This window comes from Labeo rohita, unplaced genomic scaffold (genome assembly GCF_022985175.1).
Source record: "Labeo rohita strain BAU-BD-2019 unplaced genomic scaffold, IGBB_LRoh.1.0 scaffold_613, whole genome shotgun sequence".
NCBI lineage: Eukaryota > Metazoa > Chordata > Actinopteri > Cypriniformes > Cyprinidae > Labeo > Labeo rohita.
The window spans coordinates 14769-30399 of record NW_026129539.1 but is presented as its reverse complement, the minus strand read 5'-3'; the positions used below and the strand labels follow the sequence as shown (position 1 = coordinate 30399).

Here is a 15631-nt window from a genome sequence, read left to right as displayed (position 1 = left end):
GCTAGACTTTAACACACTCATAAAAATGATTCTTCAACACTGTTCAGATTATTTTAAAAAATCCTTTTCATTTTACACCTTTGTGTTAGGTTTCCCATTTATACAATTGCATTGTGTTAAACTGACTTGAAACAGTTGTGTTTTGGTACAACTCAATATTTTTATTTTGAAAGAACATGTTTCAATTAAATAGGCCCCTTCCCATCATGCTTTGCATGCTTTGTACAAAGAGAGTAAATGTTGAAATAAAATGTTATTTTATGCATTTTTTAATTAAGATGATACAATTGGGAGACTTGTTAATGTTTAATGTTCTTTAATGTTTGTATTTAAAACAGTTTCTGGAGAGTTAATGTTTTTGGGGGTTACCATTGTGGTGAAGTGTAGAGCATGAGCTTGTTTTGAGGACCTGCTAACGTGAGTTAAAGTTGTTTTAATAATAAAATAAACAACTACTTTGGGCATGCCATGGAAAGCCATCTTGTGGCTAATGCCTAACAAGTTGGTTAATGCCTAAAATTAAGTACATCAAATGTATAATTTTTTGAGTGCAGAAGGATTTCTGCCTAATTATTTGTTTTCCAGTTAAATGTTTTAGTTTGAGCATAAAATAATCACTTCATAAATGTATCAATTTAATTTAAACTATATTTGATCAAATTGAGTTGGCCCAACTCAATTACATTTCATTGCATGAATTTAATTTTTATGAGTTGGGGTTACACATATTTATTGGATGGAAATCCTGCCCTTAATTAAATTGAGTTCATCCAATGAATTATTTTTTTGAGTGCAATTGATGTAATGATTCAGTTTTTAACAGGCTTCATTTACTGACTGTATGGTGCAATAATGCCCATCAGGGCTGAGGACGTGTACAGCTTTGTTTTTACAGCAGAGATTGTAACAAAAAATGTCTTACCATGTTTTTTTTACAAAGTAAAGATAGTACATTTAAAAATCGGATTTACTTTCAATTTCATTCATTCGAGTTCTTCTTCTTTGAACTGTAATGGCGGTTGGCAAGCCAGCTTTAGCTGCATTCCGCTACCTACTGGGATGCAGGGGCGCAACTGCATGTTTGTCGAGAGGTAGGTGTAACGGAGGCCAGCGGGTAGGTGCTGTGCAGGTACACATCATTCCCCTGATCTCAAAAGGCGCACTAGCGACTGCGGTCTTTAGCCTCCTTGTTAGTGCGCCCGCCTCCAATGCCGGAAACCCAGATTCGAGACCCGCTCGGAGAGGGGTTACGTATGCAAGATCAGTGTTGGCGGCCCCCTGTATTCTAGCAGTCCCTAACACTAAATTCCGCAAAAAAAAAAGCTTGTGCATGGAAGGATACAAACTCAGAGTAAACCCCCAGAAGAAACCCCCTTTTCCCATTTTCAATACCATAGGGAAAAAAGTAAAAAAAAAAAAGAAAGAAAGAAAGAAAGAAAGAAAGAAAGAAAGAAATGTCGTGTCGCATTACCTCCCCTTTAACTCCTAATGACAGACAGCAGAACACATTTGTATTCATTTTTATTTTAAATGTAATATTGCTCAATTTTTAGTTAGATATTTTATTTTTAATATGCCTCAAAGTTATCCGTATTTTATTATTTATTATTTTTTTTTTTTTCAAAATTTTATATAAAATGAGAGCAATAATTCATGGAAAATTTGCCATTCTATGTGGCAAGACTTCACCTGGTAAAAAACAAAACAAAACAATATATATATATATATAAAAAAAAACTACTAAAATGAATGTTATAATTACCACTATGAACACTAGATGGCAGCAGAAGATCGTTTATTGTCTCATTTACCATTTACATTCTGGAATTTGTTTTGCTAATGAATTTATATTTTAGACATTATAAAATCCCTATTATAGTATTTAAAAATCATTTATTGTCAAAGTTCAGCATTGTTTTGTTTTGAAATATGAAGTACAAAGTGTTTTTAACTCATCGGATCTACTTGAATCACCCAGATTGCCTATTCTGAATTAGAAATGGCAATTTTCAGGGTTTTTTTTTTTTTTTTTGAGCAATACAGATACTCTGAAATGACCTGATATTAATCACTTTGGTATCTTTGGCAGTGGCAGAGCCAGGATGTTTTCACAGGGGTGCCAAGAAGGGGCCAGCAACCTGTGTGCGGTGACACAGAAATCTTCATTGTTCCAATATAAAAATGTATTTGACTAAAACATAACTGAATACAATTAATTTGTACTTAACTGATATAGTTATGAATTAGATCAAGTAAGACTGAGTTTTTTTTTTTTTGTATTATTTTTTATTACCTCCAGGTATTTTACTAAAATGGCTCACTATATGGGCCTACTCATGGATGAGACATGCCGACAACCTTCACTAAATTTGATATAATCAATGAACAATGAAATGTAACAGTCAATGTTTAACATTATATAAGTTGTCAAAATGAATTGAGCAACAGTTTTTTCAACTAAATTGAGCTCTGTAAAGGAATAATGATAATAGTAATAATAATAATAATAATGATAATAATAAAAGTTATCTTTTGAATCCCCATCTGCAATAATGTGTGTGAGAAGTCAACAACACATAAATGCCAGGATGTAAAATTAGTTATTCTATGCATTTGAATCAGGTTTCATTTTTGTACTTTACAAATTAACAAAAAAATAGTGCATATTTTCTAGTACAGGGGTGCTCAACCCTGTTCCTGGAGATCTACCTTCCTGCAGAGTTCAGCTCCAACCCTGATCGAACACACCTGAACCAACTAATTAGGATCTGAAGGAGCACTTGATAATTACAGACAGGTGTGTTTGATCAGGGTTGGAACTAAACTCTGCAGGGTAGATCTCCAGGAACAGCGTTGGGCACCCCTGTTCTAGTACAGCTGCATAAAGATGCCAAAATGCGTGAAATTTTTGTTTTTATTTTTTTTTTTTTTTTATTACCAGTTAATTTAAAACATTATACTCTCCTGACTCACCCCGGATGAAGCATGATCAGTCTTCCCCCACACAGCCACACTTCCATATACATCAGTTACCTGATAGAAGGTACCTGAAAGATAGTGATAAATGTTCATTAATAAATTACCACTACGTGAAAAAGGCCGAAGCCCTCTGGTGCCCAAGAAAAAAAAAAAAAAAAAAAAAAGAAGTAAGTTTAATAAGTGTCTTAAATTTAGTTTAGTAAGTTTAGAATAAATTTTTAAACTCATTAGAAAAGCTAATGAAGCCTCTCCTTTATTGACATCCATTCAAAACAAACAAACAACAACAACAAAACGGCTTCTGGTCTCCTTTCCCACATACAACCAGACGTTAAGCTTTAAAGCTTAGCTGTTAGGAAGCGTTAGCTTTAGTCGTTACGCTTTAATATTGCACGCTTGCCTTCTAGTGGCTTTTATCCTGAAGACATTGATTAGGATGCTCAGATGTGTTTGATTAGGGTTAGAGGTAGAAAAGTGGATCCCACAAACCAGATTTGAGGATCCCTGGCCTATAGAGAGTTTTCATGTTACATCATCAATTTGGAAGTTGCCCATTAGGGCAGTACTGAATGTAAACAATGCCATTGAACCGAATGAAACTCGTACATGGGCTTGGTGAAAAAAAACGAAATGGAAGTAATTCACTATGTTGGGATAAAAATAGAAGAAAGAAAGAAGTGACAAAAGAGGCAGATCAGATGGATATTTACCATTATTTATTGGTTACCATTATTACCATTATTAGTATTTAGTCTGTAAAAGGCCTTTAACAGAGGCCAGAAACTCTGAAGATGGACATAAAGAGGAGAAAATACTGTAACAGACAGATCAATCTCAATGTTCATGATGCATGAGATATTGGAAGGAACTCCTTTGTTAAATAATGAATTGGGGGCAGGAGTTTATATGAATGTATCTCTGCGGGGAACTGTCTGTTTTCAGAAAAGTTTACATGGTGTTTTCTTTTCATCTAGCATCTGTATAATGTATTATAAGCAGTGTTAAACATAACGCACCTTTGTGTATAGTGGTAACCAAGGAAACACTATCAATGCCTAGCTTTGAGGCCTGTATTAACTTAAGTTTGGCAAAATATATGCCCTTTCTTGCTTCTTGTTTCCCTGTGTGATTTAGCAGCTTCCACACATTTACAGGTAGAATATCCTGGAAAAGTTCATTTTTTGTTTGTAACTTATTTCAAAAACTGAAATGTTTATATATTCTAGATTCAATACATGTAAAGTAAAACATTTCTAAAGTGTGGCATGTAAGCGATCAGCACTGCTGAGGCACTATTGAACCTTCAGATCGTCTGTAAATTTGTTGGACTGACTGTTTCTCATCATTGTCTTGAAAATATCCCATTGATTCTCAGTGAGGTTCAGGTCAGGCATGTTGACTGGCCAGTAAAGCATAGTAATATCATGGTCAGCAAATCACTTGGAAGTAGTTTTTGCACTGTGGGCAGGTGCTAAAGTTCTGCTGGAAAAATAAATCAGCATCTCCATAAAGCTTGTCAGCAGATGGAAGCATAAAGAGCTCCAAAATGTCCTGGTAGACAGCTGCATTGACTGTGGACTTCATAAAACACAGTAGACCGACTTCAGAAACTTCACACTGGACTTCAAGCAGCTTGGATTCTGTGCCTCTCCAGTCTTTCTCCAGACTCTGGGATCATGATTTCAAGATGAAATGCTAAATTTACTTTGATCTGAAAAGAGGACTTTGGACCACTCAGCAACAGTCCAGTTCATTTTCTCCTTAGCCCAGGTATGATGCTTCTGACATTGTTTCTGTTTCAGAAGTGGCTTTGTAGCCCTTTTCCTGAAGATGTCGGAGCATGGTGACTCTTGATGCGCTGACTCTTGCTTCATTCTACTTCCCGTGAAGCTCTCCCAAGTGTTTGAATCAGCTTTGCTTGACTGTTTTCACAAGTTTGCGGTCATCCCTGTTGCACCTTTGTGCACCTTTTTCTATCCAATTTCATTCTTCTATTCAACTTTGCATTTAATATGCTTTGATACAGCACTCTGTAAACAGCCACACGTTTCAGTAATGACCTTCTGTGACTTACTCTCTTTGTGGAGGGTGTCAATTATTGTCTTCTGGACTATGCCAAGTCAGCAGTCTTCCCCATTAGTGTGGTTTCAAAGAACAAGTGGGAACTAAAAATGTTTCTTCTATGGTAGGGATAAGCAATGGTGGTCCTGCCAATGTCCTGCAGAGTTCAGCTCAAACCCTGAAGAAAAAACAAACAAACAAAAAAAAAAATGTAGTAATTCTTGAGTATTTTTTTCAGATGTGTTTGATTAGGGTTGGAGCTAAACTCTGCAGGACAGTGGTGACACAAGTGGTGATCATTCCATATTTTATAGTCCCCTGCTAAAAATAGCCCATTCAGAGGGCTTGGAAAATTAATTTATTGCTATTGCATATTTTTATTCAAAATATGGTATACCCTCTGTGGCCCAGTGATGTGGTGTTGTCTCTTGCATCAGAATGTTGTCTCCTGCATCAGCAGCACACGTATGCGTTGTGGTACTATTGTGAATAGTGGCACAGAGTGACACAGAAGAGAAGAAATTGTTATTTTTGCTTTCTTTACACACAAAAGGTATTCTTGTAGTTTCAGAAAATTAAGGTTGAACCACTGATGTCACATGGACTATTTTAACAATGTACTTACTACCTTTTTGGACCTTGACCAAGGTAAGACCTTTGCTGTCTATGCAGTGTCAGAAAGCTCTCAGATTTTTTCAAAAACATTAATTTGTGTTTCAAAGGTTTCGAATGAACAAAGGTATTGTGGGTTTGGAACGATGTGAGGATGAGTAATTAATGACAGAATTTTACTTTTGGGTGTCTCTTTAAGCACTGCTATGAATGACACTTTGTGCATTTATAATGGAGGCCAGGCACTGTGATATTTAGTCTCCTAGTTGGTGCAGCCATCTCCAATGTCGGAAACCAAAATTTGAATCCTGCTTGAAGCAAGGCAGTTCAGACCATTGTCAGAATGTATAAGTAAATGTATTGAATTCTTGCAATGCAATGAATGGGAGAAAGCATATTGTGAAAATGTATACACCATTTACATGAATTTGGCACTGTTAAGCACCCTTAGTAAACTTAGGCTGGCCGCACACTAGAAGATTTTTAGGTTGATTTCAAGGCCAATTTTAAGGCCAATAGACATGTGCAGTACCTGATCAGAGTCTATGACAACATAACAACACATTGGAATTATAAGGTTCTATCTGCATTCGGAGCAGTTTTGAGATATTGAGCTCCAAAGTTTTTGGGTTCCTTAAACTTCTGTAGATAGAACCCTTTTTGTTTTCCAAAAAGTGCCTAAAATGCACACAGCTTACAAAAGAAATTTCACACATGTAAATAAATTGTCACAGAATAAGAATATGTGAATAATTTATAATCTTATAATTCCAAGGCGACAAGAAAATGTTTTGCCATTTTGGGGCACCAGAGAAAATCCAGGGTCCAACTTTGAGGAATAGGTCTTTAGGGAAGTCTGTCGACTCTCGCGAACATGGAAGACCAACACCAACTGTCTTCATCCCACAGAATGATGGTTTAGTCACCTGCAAGGTGCCATGTACTGAGTGCTTGCGAAGGCTGCAAGATGGACTACACATGGCGTTTGAAGTAACAGGGACTGAGATGAGGATAGAGTTTGGACTGGAAGGATTTTTTACAACTGAGACAGCCCTTGAAATGGCTGCCCCCCCTAATCAGTGCTCTGACTACTGAACTAGGAAGCTGACTGAAAGGTAATCATTATCAACAACCTTAATGAAAACCATTCCATGTTGCTGCTGATGTTGTATTTTGGTGTAGGCCTACAAAAACAAATACATATATTTCAGACACAAAAATTATGCCATGAGACACACAAAATGGATGGTCTTTATTGTCTTATAGTTATGACATAAAACACAACAATAAGTCAGCAGAATGAAAGGTTGGACACCACAGATTTTTTTTTTGGCACTGTGGGTGGAAATTTCACACAGTCCCTTAGTGAAACTTTGCCAGCAGCTCTTATTTTCCATCTACGGTATTCAGTTAATTTATAATAAAATGTAAAGTGTATTAAATGAGGAAAATATGATCATGTTTCTGTTATTTCCCTTTTATCCCTCTCTCTGTCAACAACAATTTTTTGCTCTTCAGTGTTTCTGCAGATCAAAGCATTTGAGTTGTGCATAAAAGCAGGAAGAAGCCCCTCACCTACAAGGTCTAAATACCAGTTTTCTCAAGCTGCTTGTCCACACAACAGAAAACCAACCGCAGCAGCTTTCAGTTTCCGTCAGAAGCTCAACTTTAGTTAGACTAGTAACATGAGATGCAGACACTGTATTATGGATTTTCATTGCACAACAGTTGAAAAACTGAATACATACAACCATTTTTATAACACTACATTTGTTACATTTGCATACAGTTCAGATGCAAAACCAGTTAAAAGCCACCTTGGTCAAAAATGAGATAATGATACTGAGTAAATGCTTTTGACACACTATACGTACTTAAAATACTTTTTGATGTAAGTGCCGGAACTTACATAGAAAACCTTTTCATAGGAGCCTGATAAGAATGCTTATTTTAGGCTTTTGCATCTGAACTCTTCAATTTATTTAACACAATATTCTACTACTAATATGTATTTAACACAGTCAGAGAACAACAGCTTTAAAGAAAAAAAAAGAGAAAAAAAGATAGACATGAAGAATATTTTCCATCATTATGAACAGTTCATATGAACAGTCATATACATACAATATATACTATATAACACATTCAGAGAACTGTGAACCAAGACCGTTAAACTGTGTGGTGGGAGGATTCACACGCACAAGACTAACATGTTGAGAGTTTTCAGCAGACAGTCTTATTGGACTTTTCACTGAATCATTTAAGAAAATGTTTTTGGTTTTTGTTTTGTTCTGTTTATGCTGCTGGAGTCTGATTGGTAAGTTATAAAAGCATTTTTACAGAGTAATTTCTTTCAGTTTCAGGGCAATAAAGTAATTTTTTTGTCTCTGTACTGTACGCAGATTAATCAATATCATGAGTTTTACTTACTTTGAATTCAGGTCACTGTCTTAATTGTAATTTTAAATGGAAATTCTCATATTGTGACTGTACATTTGTCTTGCTCAGAAAGCCAAACTGTAACACTTTCAAATCCCAGATGTCTTTTGTTATTTTAAATATATCATTTAAAAAATGTATTTAATAATGTTATATATTTTTGAAGTATGTCTGTATCGTCAATTCAGTGGATAAAACTTCTAAAAAAATCTTACGTAAGATCCAGTTAGCCTGTTTATGTATTGATCTCAGTGTTTCCTTTATTTTTAAATAATTATGTTGAAAATATCTAACAGAAATATCTGTTTCTACTTTCAAGCTGTAATGATGTAATTTTTAAGTTATTTGTTTAAAAATTATGTAATTATGTAATTACTTAAGGAAGTTTAAAAGACATCAAGAAGTATCAAAATCATGTAAATTACTTTTCAATTTGCTTTTTTGTCTTTGCTGCTACTGTTAATCTAACAAAATTAAATCTACACATAATGTCAGGCTTTAGAAACCATTAGAGGCTTTAATATGTTCCTGTTTGTCTCTTAGGTGTATTTAGGGCAGAAACAATTGAAACACAGTCGGTGTCAGTGGTGGAGGGAGATTTGGTGTTACTGTACACTAATGTTACTGAGATGCAAGAACATGACAACATATTGTGGACATTTAGATCTGAAGACAATGTGATAGCTAGAGCTAATAGAAACAAACAAAAAATATCCATGTATGATGGTAATGATGGGAGATTTAGAGACAGACTGAAACTGGACAAACAAACTGGATCTCTGACCATCACAAACATCACAACTCAACATGCTGGAGTTTATAAACTACAAGTAAGGTCAGCGCAACTGTCAACAAAAATATTCAATGTTTCTGTCTATGGTGAGTAGACACATCATTTTTTTCAAACATTCATATTCTTATTTTATGAACCATTTACATGTGATTATAGACACACTTACTCAACATACTGAACTATAAGATTTAGATTTGTCCATCATCTGTCCTATTATTTACTGATGTTTCTTCAGTTCATCTGCCTGTTCCTGTCATCATCAGTAACTCTTCTCAATGTTCATCATCATCGCAGCAGAATTGTTCATTGTTGTGTTCAGTGGTGAATGTGAGTCATGTGAATCTCTCCTGGTACAAAGGAAACAGTTTATTGTCCAGCATCAGTGTGTCTGATCTCAGCATCAGTCTCTCTCTACCTCTGGAGGTGGAATATCAGGATAAAAACACCTACAGCTGTGTGATCAACAATTCATTTACTAACCAGACCAGACATCTGGACATCAGCAAATTCTGTCACCCATGTGCAGGTATGAAAGTGTTGATATATGTTTGTTTATTGACCTGATCTCTGTATTTTGTTGTAGATCAGACCAGCATATTTTTAACCTTTCAGAACCTAACTCTCCTTTACAACAAGACTCATCCCTAAAAGTGCCGATCTTTGTTGCTGCTGGATCTCTGTTGACTGTTGTTGTAATCGGGGTCTTCTGCATCTACAGGAAATGTAAAAAAACTGTTAAAGACGGCAAGTGTTAGCTACTTTTTTTCCACAAGTATTATAAGAAAAATTCTAAACAGTTTAACCAATTGATAACACTAGAATGAAACTGATGGGTTAATAATTTTGTTCTAAATATAATGCATAAATATTGCTTTATGTATGTGTGAAACCATTATAATATTAAATTCATAAATGCTGTTTAAAATTTTGCAGTTTCTTCTGTATTTGAGTTTTACTTGAGTTGTTATTGTGCTACACTCTTAAAAATAAAAGTGCTTCACGATGCCATAAAATAACTTTTTTTGTTTAAATGGTTCCATAAAGAACCTTTAACATCTGAAGAACCTTTCTGTTTCACAAAAAGTTCTTTGTGGCAAAAAGTTCTTCAGATTCTAAAAAGATAAGAAAGAGATGGTTCTTTGTGGAACCAAAAAATGGTTCTTCTATGGCATCGCTGTGAAGAACCTTTTAAACACCTTTTTTTTTTTTTTTTTATTAAAGTGTAGTTCAGTGTGCTGAACTCGAGCTCTGTTGTAAAGATTGAGGAATGTGAGAAGACCCCATGCCTGTTTTTATCATTCAACACACCATGCCTCCCGATTACTTCCTCTGTGTGCCCTATATTGGTTAAAGAGGCCATTTTTAAAAGCACTTCCTGTTGTGTAAAGGTGTCACCGCTATTGCCTTTATGTGCAACAACAACAGCTCCAGACATGTGATCTAAATCTCAGGTCTAACAGACGGCCTGTTTCATCATGAAGCAACAGGGGAAAAAATTATCGCGCAGGTTGAAATAAATAAATAAATAAAATCCTTTTTTTTTTTATTTGCACCCCAGTGTGAATATCTCCTTAAAAAAAACAATTGTTTTGATTTAAGAAATGTTTAGAATTGTTTGATTTTCATTGCTCCAAACATTTACATTGAATTTTTTATTTACATTGAACAGTTCTCTCTAGCCACCGCATCTGCTTGTGCCCTTCAGCCTTTAACTCCTTATTTACTGGCTCCTTTCAGCAGTATGGATCCACCTTGGACTGTCTGCCTAGGTGTGTCGACCCTCTGGCTATACCTTGGCCCCCCACTCCCAGTTCCACTAGGCCTCCTCGTTCCTCCGACTCCACCGTGGTCAATTGTTGCTCTAACACCGCTATGGACTTCCATGCTTTCCTCTGTGACTTGTCCTTTTACCCCTTTTGGCTCGATTCGGCTTGTCCTTCCTTCTGGCTCCAACTCTGTTGTCAGGCATACAGGCACTAGTCCTCTGTTACATTGGCTTCACCTCAGCCACACATCCCCAGAATTGCCTGGCCTCAACAATAAGAAATTATCATGGCTTCTCTCTCCTAGTTCCAACCTTGCTCTAACACACAAACCATGTAGTTGTCAAACAAGCCTCAATGACTTAATCAGCTGAATCAGGTGTGTTTAATTAGGGTTGAATCTAAACTGTGCAGGGCTGTTACACTCCAGGAACTGAGTTCGACACCACTGTCCTAAAAGCACTGTGTAATGATTCAAGAAATGAAGGTCATCTGCCAGCTCTGTGTCCTTCTCCTAAGAACTGTGTTATTTCAGTGGTTCTTCCGTTTATCATGTTTTGTTTCTCAAGGCTGCATTTACACTAGTGCGTTTTCGTTTTAAAATGCAGAACTTTTGCTACGGTTACACCTGTCATTTACGCTACTCTGATGTTTTCAACCCTTGAAAACGGAGACTTTTAAAAAATGCTGCAGACCCCATTTTAGTTTGGGTTGTGTTTCAGTGTAAACAGACCAAAACGGAGACTTTTGAAAATGATGCCATGGCTGCCCACTTTCAATCTGCGTATCCTTGAGGACTGTGTAAACAACAGCATCATGTTCATTGTTGTACCTATAGATTTGTGCAGGTAGATGCATCATTTGACCACTCCAAGCACGTAGACGCGTCCATAAGGAATCTACCTATACATATCTATGGTTGGACCTGTGTGAATGGTCATGTGACATGCGTTTTCGGTTGTGTATAGTGTAGACAGAGATCGTTTCTGAAATGCAGAGAAAATGCTAGTGTAGACGAGGATCGTTTTCATTTTTAAAACACTGTGTTAAAGTGAAAACACACTATTGTAAACGGACCCTAAAACCCTAAAGCATAAGATCCTCCTTAACTTTTACCCTGTCAGTTTTTTTGGTCCCCAGAAAAGCAGCTTTTCAGTTACCCAAACAATATGGGTAATATGGTTTTTTAAAAAAAAAAAAAAAAAAAAAAAGGTGTTTTTTTTTTTTTTTTCAAATGGTTAATATTAGAATAGAGGTTGTGATGAAACAGATCTCTTTGAGATTGAGATTTTTATTTGTTTATGTATGTATGTATTTATTTATTTATTCTTCTACTTCAAACAGTTCAGATATGTAATGGAGAAATAACTTATGCCGAGGCAACATTCAACAAAAGAAATGCACATGAATTGGTAAGATTTTAATCTCTGCATATAGTCTCTGTATTATTTTAGTAGTGAGTCAGATTTTGTGTGCTTGTCTTTGATAGCCACTGATCAATCACACAACATCTTCATATCAGATGTATGTATGTATAACACCATGTCGGCATCATTTAAACTTTTTATCTTTGTTGTTACGGCAAAAACACATATCAGATCAGACTGTATGTTAAAAGACTGCACCACTTACTTATTTTACACAGGATCTCAGTTAATCTTCTGAATGTATTTTTAACATTTAAAATAATGTAACTTGTGTGACTCCTTTACAGACAGTTGAAGAGGAGGATCATGTGGTGTATGCACCTGTTGTAAAGATACGATGATCAACCTTCAGTCTTCAGTTCAAAATACAACTGTGCGTTTGGTAAGAATTACCACATGTATCAAAAAAAGCAATAAGTCCCAGGCCTGAGCCCTGGGCTGGTGATCTAGGATCAAGCCCCAAGCCATGAGCATGCATTCCAACTTTGGGTCCAAAGTAAGAAACTGGGGACAGTTCCAAACAGGAAGGATACAAAGATCTTTATGCATAAGCCTTATCCTTTTAGGGGATTGCACAATGGATGGAAGTTTTTCTGTGATGTCTTTATGTACTTTCTGAAAATGTGAAAATGTTCATTTAATGGAGAGAAAAAAGGAGAGATTATTAAAATATTTTAATGTGAGTTTCAATGATAAAAGTCTTTGGGTTTGGCATGACATGAGGGTGAGTAAATTTTCATTTTTGAGTCTGTAAACTACTTGAGACATTCTGCAATTCATTCTGCAAAATGTGGTTTGAGCTGTTTGCCTGATGTCTGTTCATGACTTTGTCTCTGAGGTGTCAACAGTGTGTGTCAAGAGCATGTGGTTTGGTTTTTTTTTTTCCATTTGTGCCTATATGACGTTCACAGTTTGACTTCAAAACAGCTTTACTGTGAAATACTAATTCTGGCCTTCAAACATTATGCTGGACAATGGCAGCCTTAAAGTCAAAGCAGGCAGCAAATCTCACCAACTTCATTGTGTCAAAGTATAGATACAAACTTGTGCGGTATGGTGAAGATCTGGACCTGCTCCGACCTGAATAAGACAAACATAACACGGATGATAAAGTAGTGAAATTAAAGGGGGCACCGGCTGCAACATTCACTTTTACATGTTGTGGGAACTAAAAATGTGTCTTGGCAGTGTGTTTACAAAACCATCTTATGCTAATAACACTTTACCCAGTGTGTTTTAATTTTTTTAAATCATAAATCCTTTCTCAGATCAAGCCATTCAGAGATTCTTGGCAGAGAAGTTCTGCACAGGCCCTGCACAGACATGCCCTGAGTGAGCTGTAAACTGTCCGCTATTGTTTCAATCCCACAGCAGGAGTAGACAAGCATATCTCCTAAGCAATGGATGTGTTCTGTTGTTGGATGTAATAATGAACATAGCAGTCATCATTATGGGGGTAGAATTGTAATTTCAATTTAGAATAATTCCAAATACATAGCTTATGATCCACAAATAAATATAAATGATTAACAAAAATTAAACCTACTGATAAAATGCTCTTTGCTTTATATATAAAAAATCTTCATTTTGCATGTCCTGACATGGATGTACAAATGTATGCATTTGATACTGTAATCTATTTACATGGTAATAGCTCCATACAAGTTGCAAATAAACTTATGAATTATATGGTTAATGTGTCGACATGGCTAAAAGAGAACTGCTAACAACTAAATGTGTCCAAAGCAGTATGCATGTTTTATACCAAGTCAAACAGTATACTGAAGAGCAGGATGTTTACGTGTCAGGGCAGAGGCTGCTGGTAGTGTCTCAATATAAATACCTTGGAATACTAATTTATTCTAAAGTTGCATTTAAACTCAGGTTAAAAAGGTTTGTAAGCAGGTTAAGTTCAGTCTTTGTAATTTTAGGTTTACAAGAGATTATATGTCAAGATGTAGATGCATTCTATGGTTATTTCTCACATGTGTAGCATCTGGACCAATCAGACACACAGTTATTTGTTACATTTAACAATAATCTTTAAAACCAACAAGCCAGCTATATGTTGGTGTTCTAGAGTCAACCCCCAAAAGCAACCAATACCCCAAAAGGGCTCAGTTGCCAGGGCGACTGATCACTTGGGTTTTATTGCCCAAAGGAATGCAAGCAGATCACACTACATTTGCCCATAGGAAAGACACAATGAAATAGAAATGACTAAAATGAAATAGAAAACAAATAGAAATGGACCTTTTCCTATTTATTCACATACAAACCTTTCTTTGACCTTCCTATTGCACATAGCCCCAGGTCATTGTGTATAGTATTACTGCCTTGTATTTTTGTGTTTGTCATTGTATACTGTTATATGCATTTGTTATGATAGATAACTAATAGTGTAACTCACTTATGCCATGTTTGGTCTCTTTGAATTTATATTTTAATGATCTAAAAGATGGTGTATATTATCTGTTAATACCTATGCAACATATTAGTGTTTTAAGAAACCTTAGTAGTTTTTGCATCAACATCCAATCAAATTACATATGCAAAATATCATGCTCACAGACAAAGAGTCGTAACCTTTGCCTCAAAAAGTGAAAGTCACCATTGGTTCTCGGATCTCCTGGAGGTGTAGCTTCCAGAGACCTTAAAGGCATCACACGAGTGATCTCTTCTCTCTCTTCTGCAAAATCTTTTGATTGCTGCCTGTGTGGAAGGACTCACAGGGAGCCTGAGCCAGCACAGGGCGTGGCAGACCCCAACGTATAGAGCTGTGGCTCTCGACCACAAAAAGTCAGACATTTTCACTCAGTCCTGGAATTCATTCTCATGGAAATGTACTCAAACAGACATTTCTCTTTCCGTGTTATGTTTTATTTTTTTTTTTTAGTTTTTCTTCACTCGTCTCACATTAGTGGCTCACCTCAGTCAGTCATTGGTTCTTTTGGAACCTAAGAGGATGAGGATGATGAGCTAGAACTCTTTGGGTGTTTCCTAAACTTGTGCCAGGCCTTGCGGCCTTGTTTTTCCATTCCCCAATGATAAAAGGATTTCAGCTGGGTCTCTCTCAGCTCTTGGTTCTTTTTCACTTTTCACATGGGAAGAAACTCCCAGTCTCCATCGAGTCAGAACATCTTTGGAGTTTATCACTCTTCAGACCCAGAAGAAACATTGTTTTATACTGTTACAGGCACAACATTATCCCTCGTTAGTTTGTGGAGTCCTTCAGACACAGTATAGCAATGATTAACTGCTTTGAGATTTCCACAGAGAAACCATTCTGTGTAACAGTGTGTGCCAGAATGTGTTCTACCTACAAACTATTAATTATCTGGCAGATCATCTAGCACTTCTAAGAATCCATGTAGAAAGGGTCATCAGAAATGTTTGACAGCAGCATCTAATCATCATCATCATCATGTTATTATTATCTCCCTTAATACACCTGACTGAGATCATCAGCTCATTAGAAGAGAGATCCATGAACTGAACTGACAAACTGATGATCTCAATCAGGTGTGTTAAATAAGTGAGACATGCAAAATGTGCAG

The 15631-nt window shown here is 36.1% G+C and overlaps 1 protein-coding gene across 1 annotated transcript; it reads left to right on the top strand.

Moving 5' to 3' along the window:
* The first annotated feature begins 7716 nt into the window (after positions 1–7716).
* LOC127161325 (transmembrane and immunoglobulin domain-containing protein 1-like) lies at positions 7717–9724 on the top strand. The gene is made up of 4 exons (XM_051104011.1): positions 7717–7969; positions 8635–8970; positions 9120–9410; positions 9497–9724. The coding sequence occupies exons 1-4, from the start codon at positions 7921–7923 to the stop codon at positions 9637–9639; spliced, it is 819 nt and encodes a 272-aa protein (XP_050959968.1). The 5' UTR covers positions 7717–7920; the 3' UTR covers positions 9640–9724.
* Positions 9725–15631: the final 5907 nt, after the last annotated feature.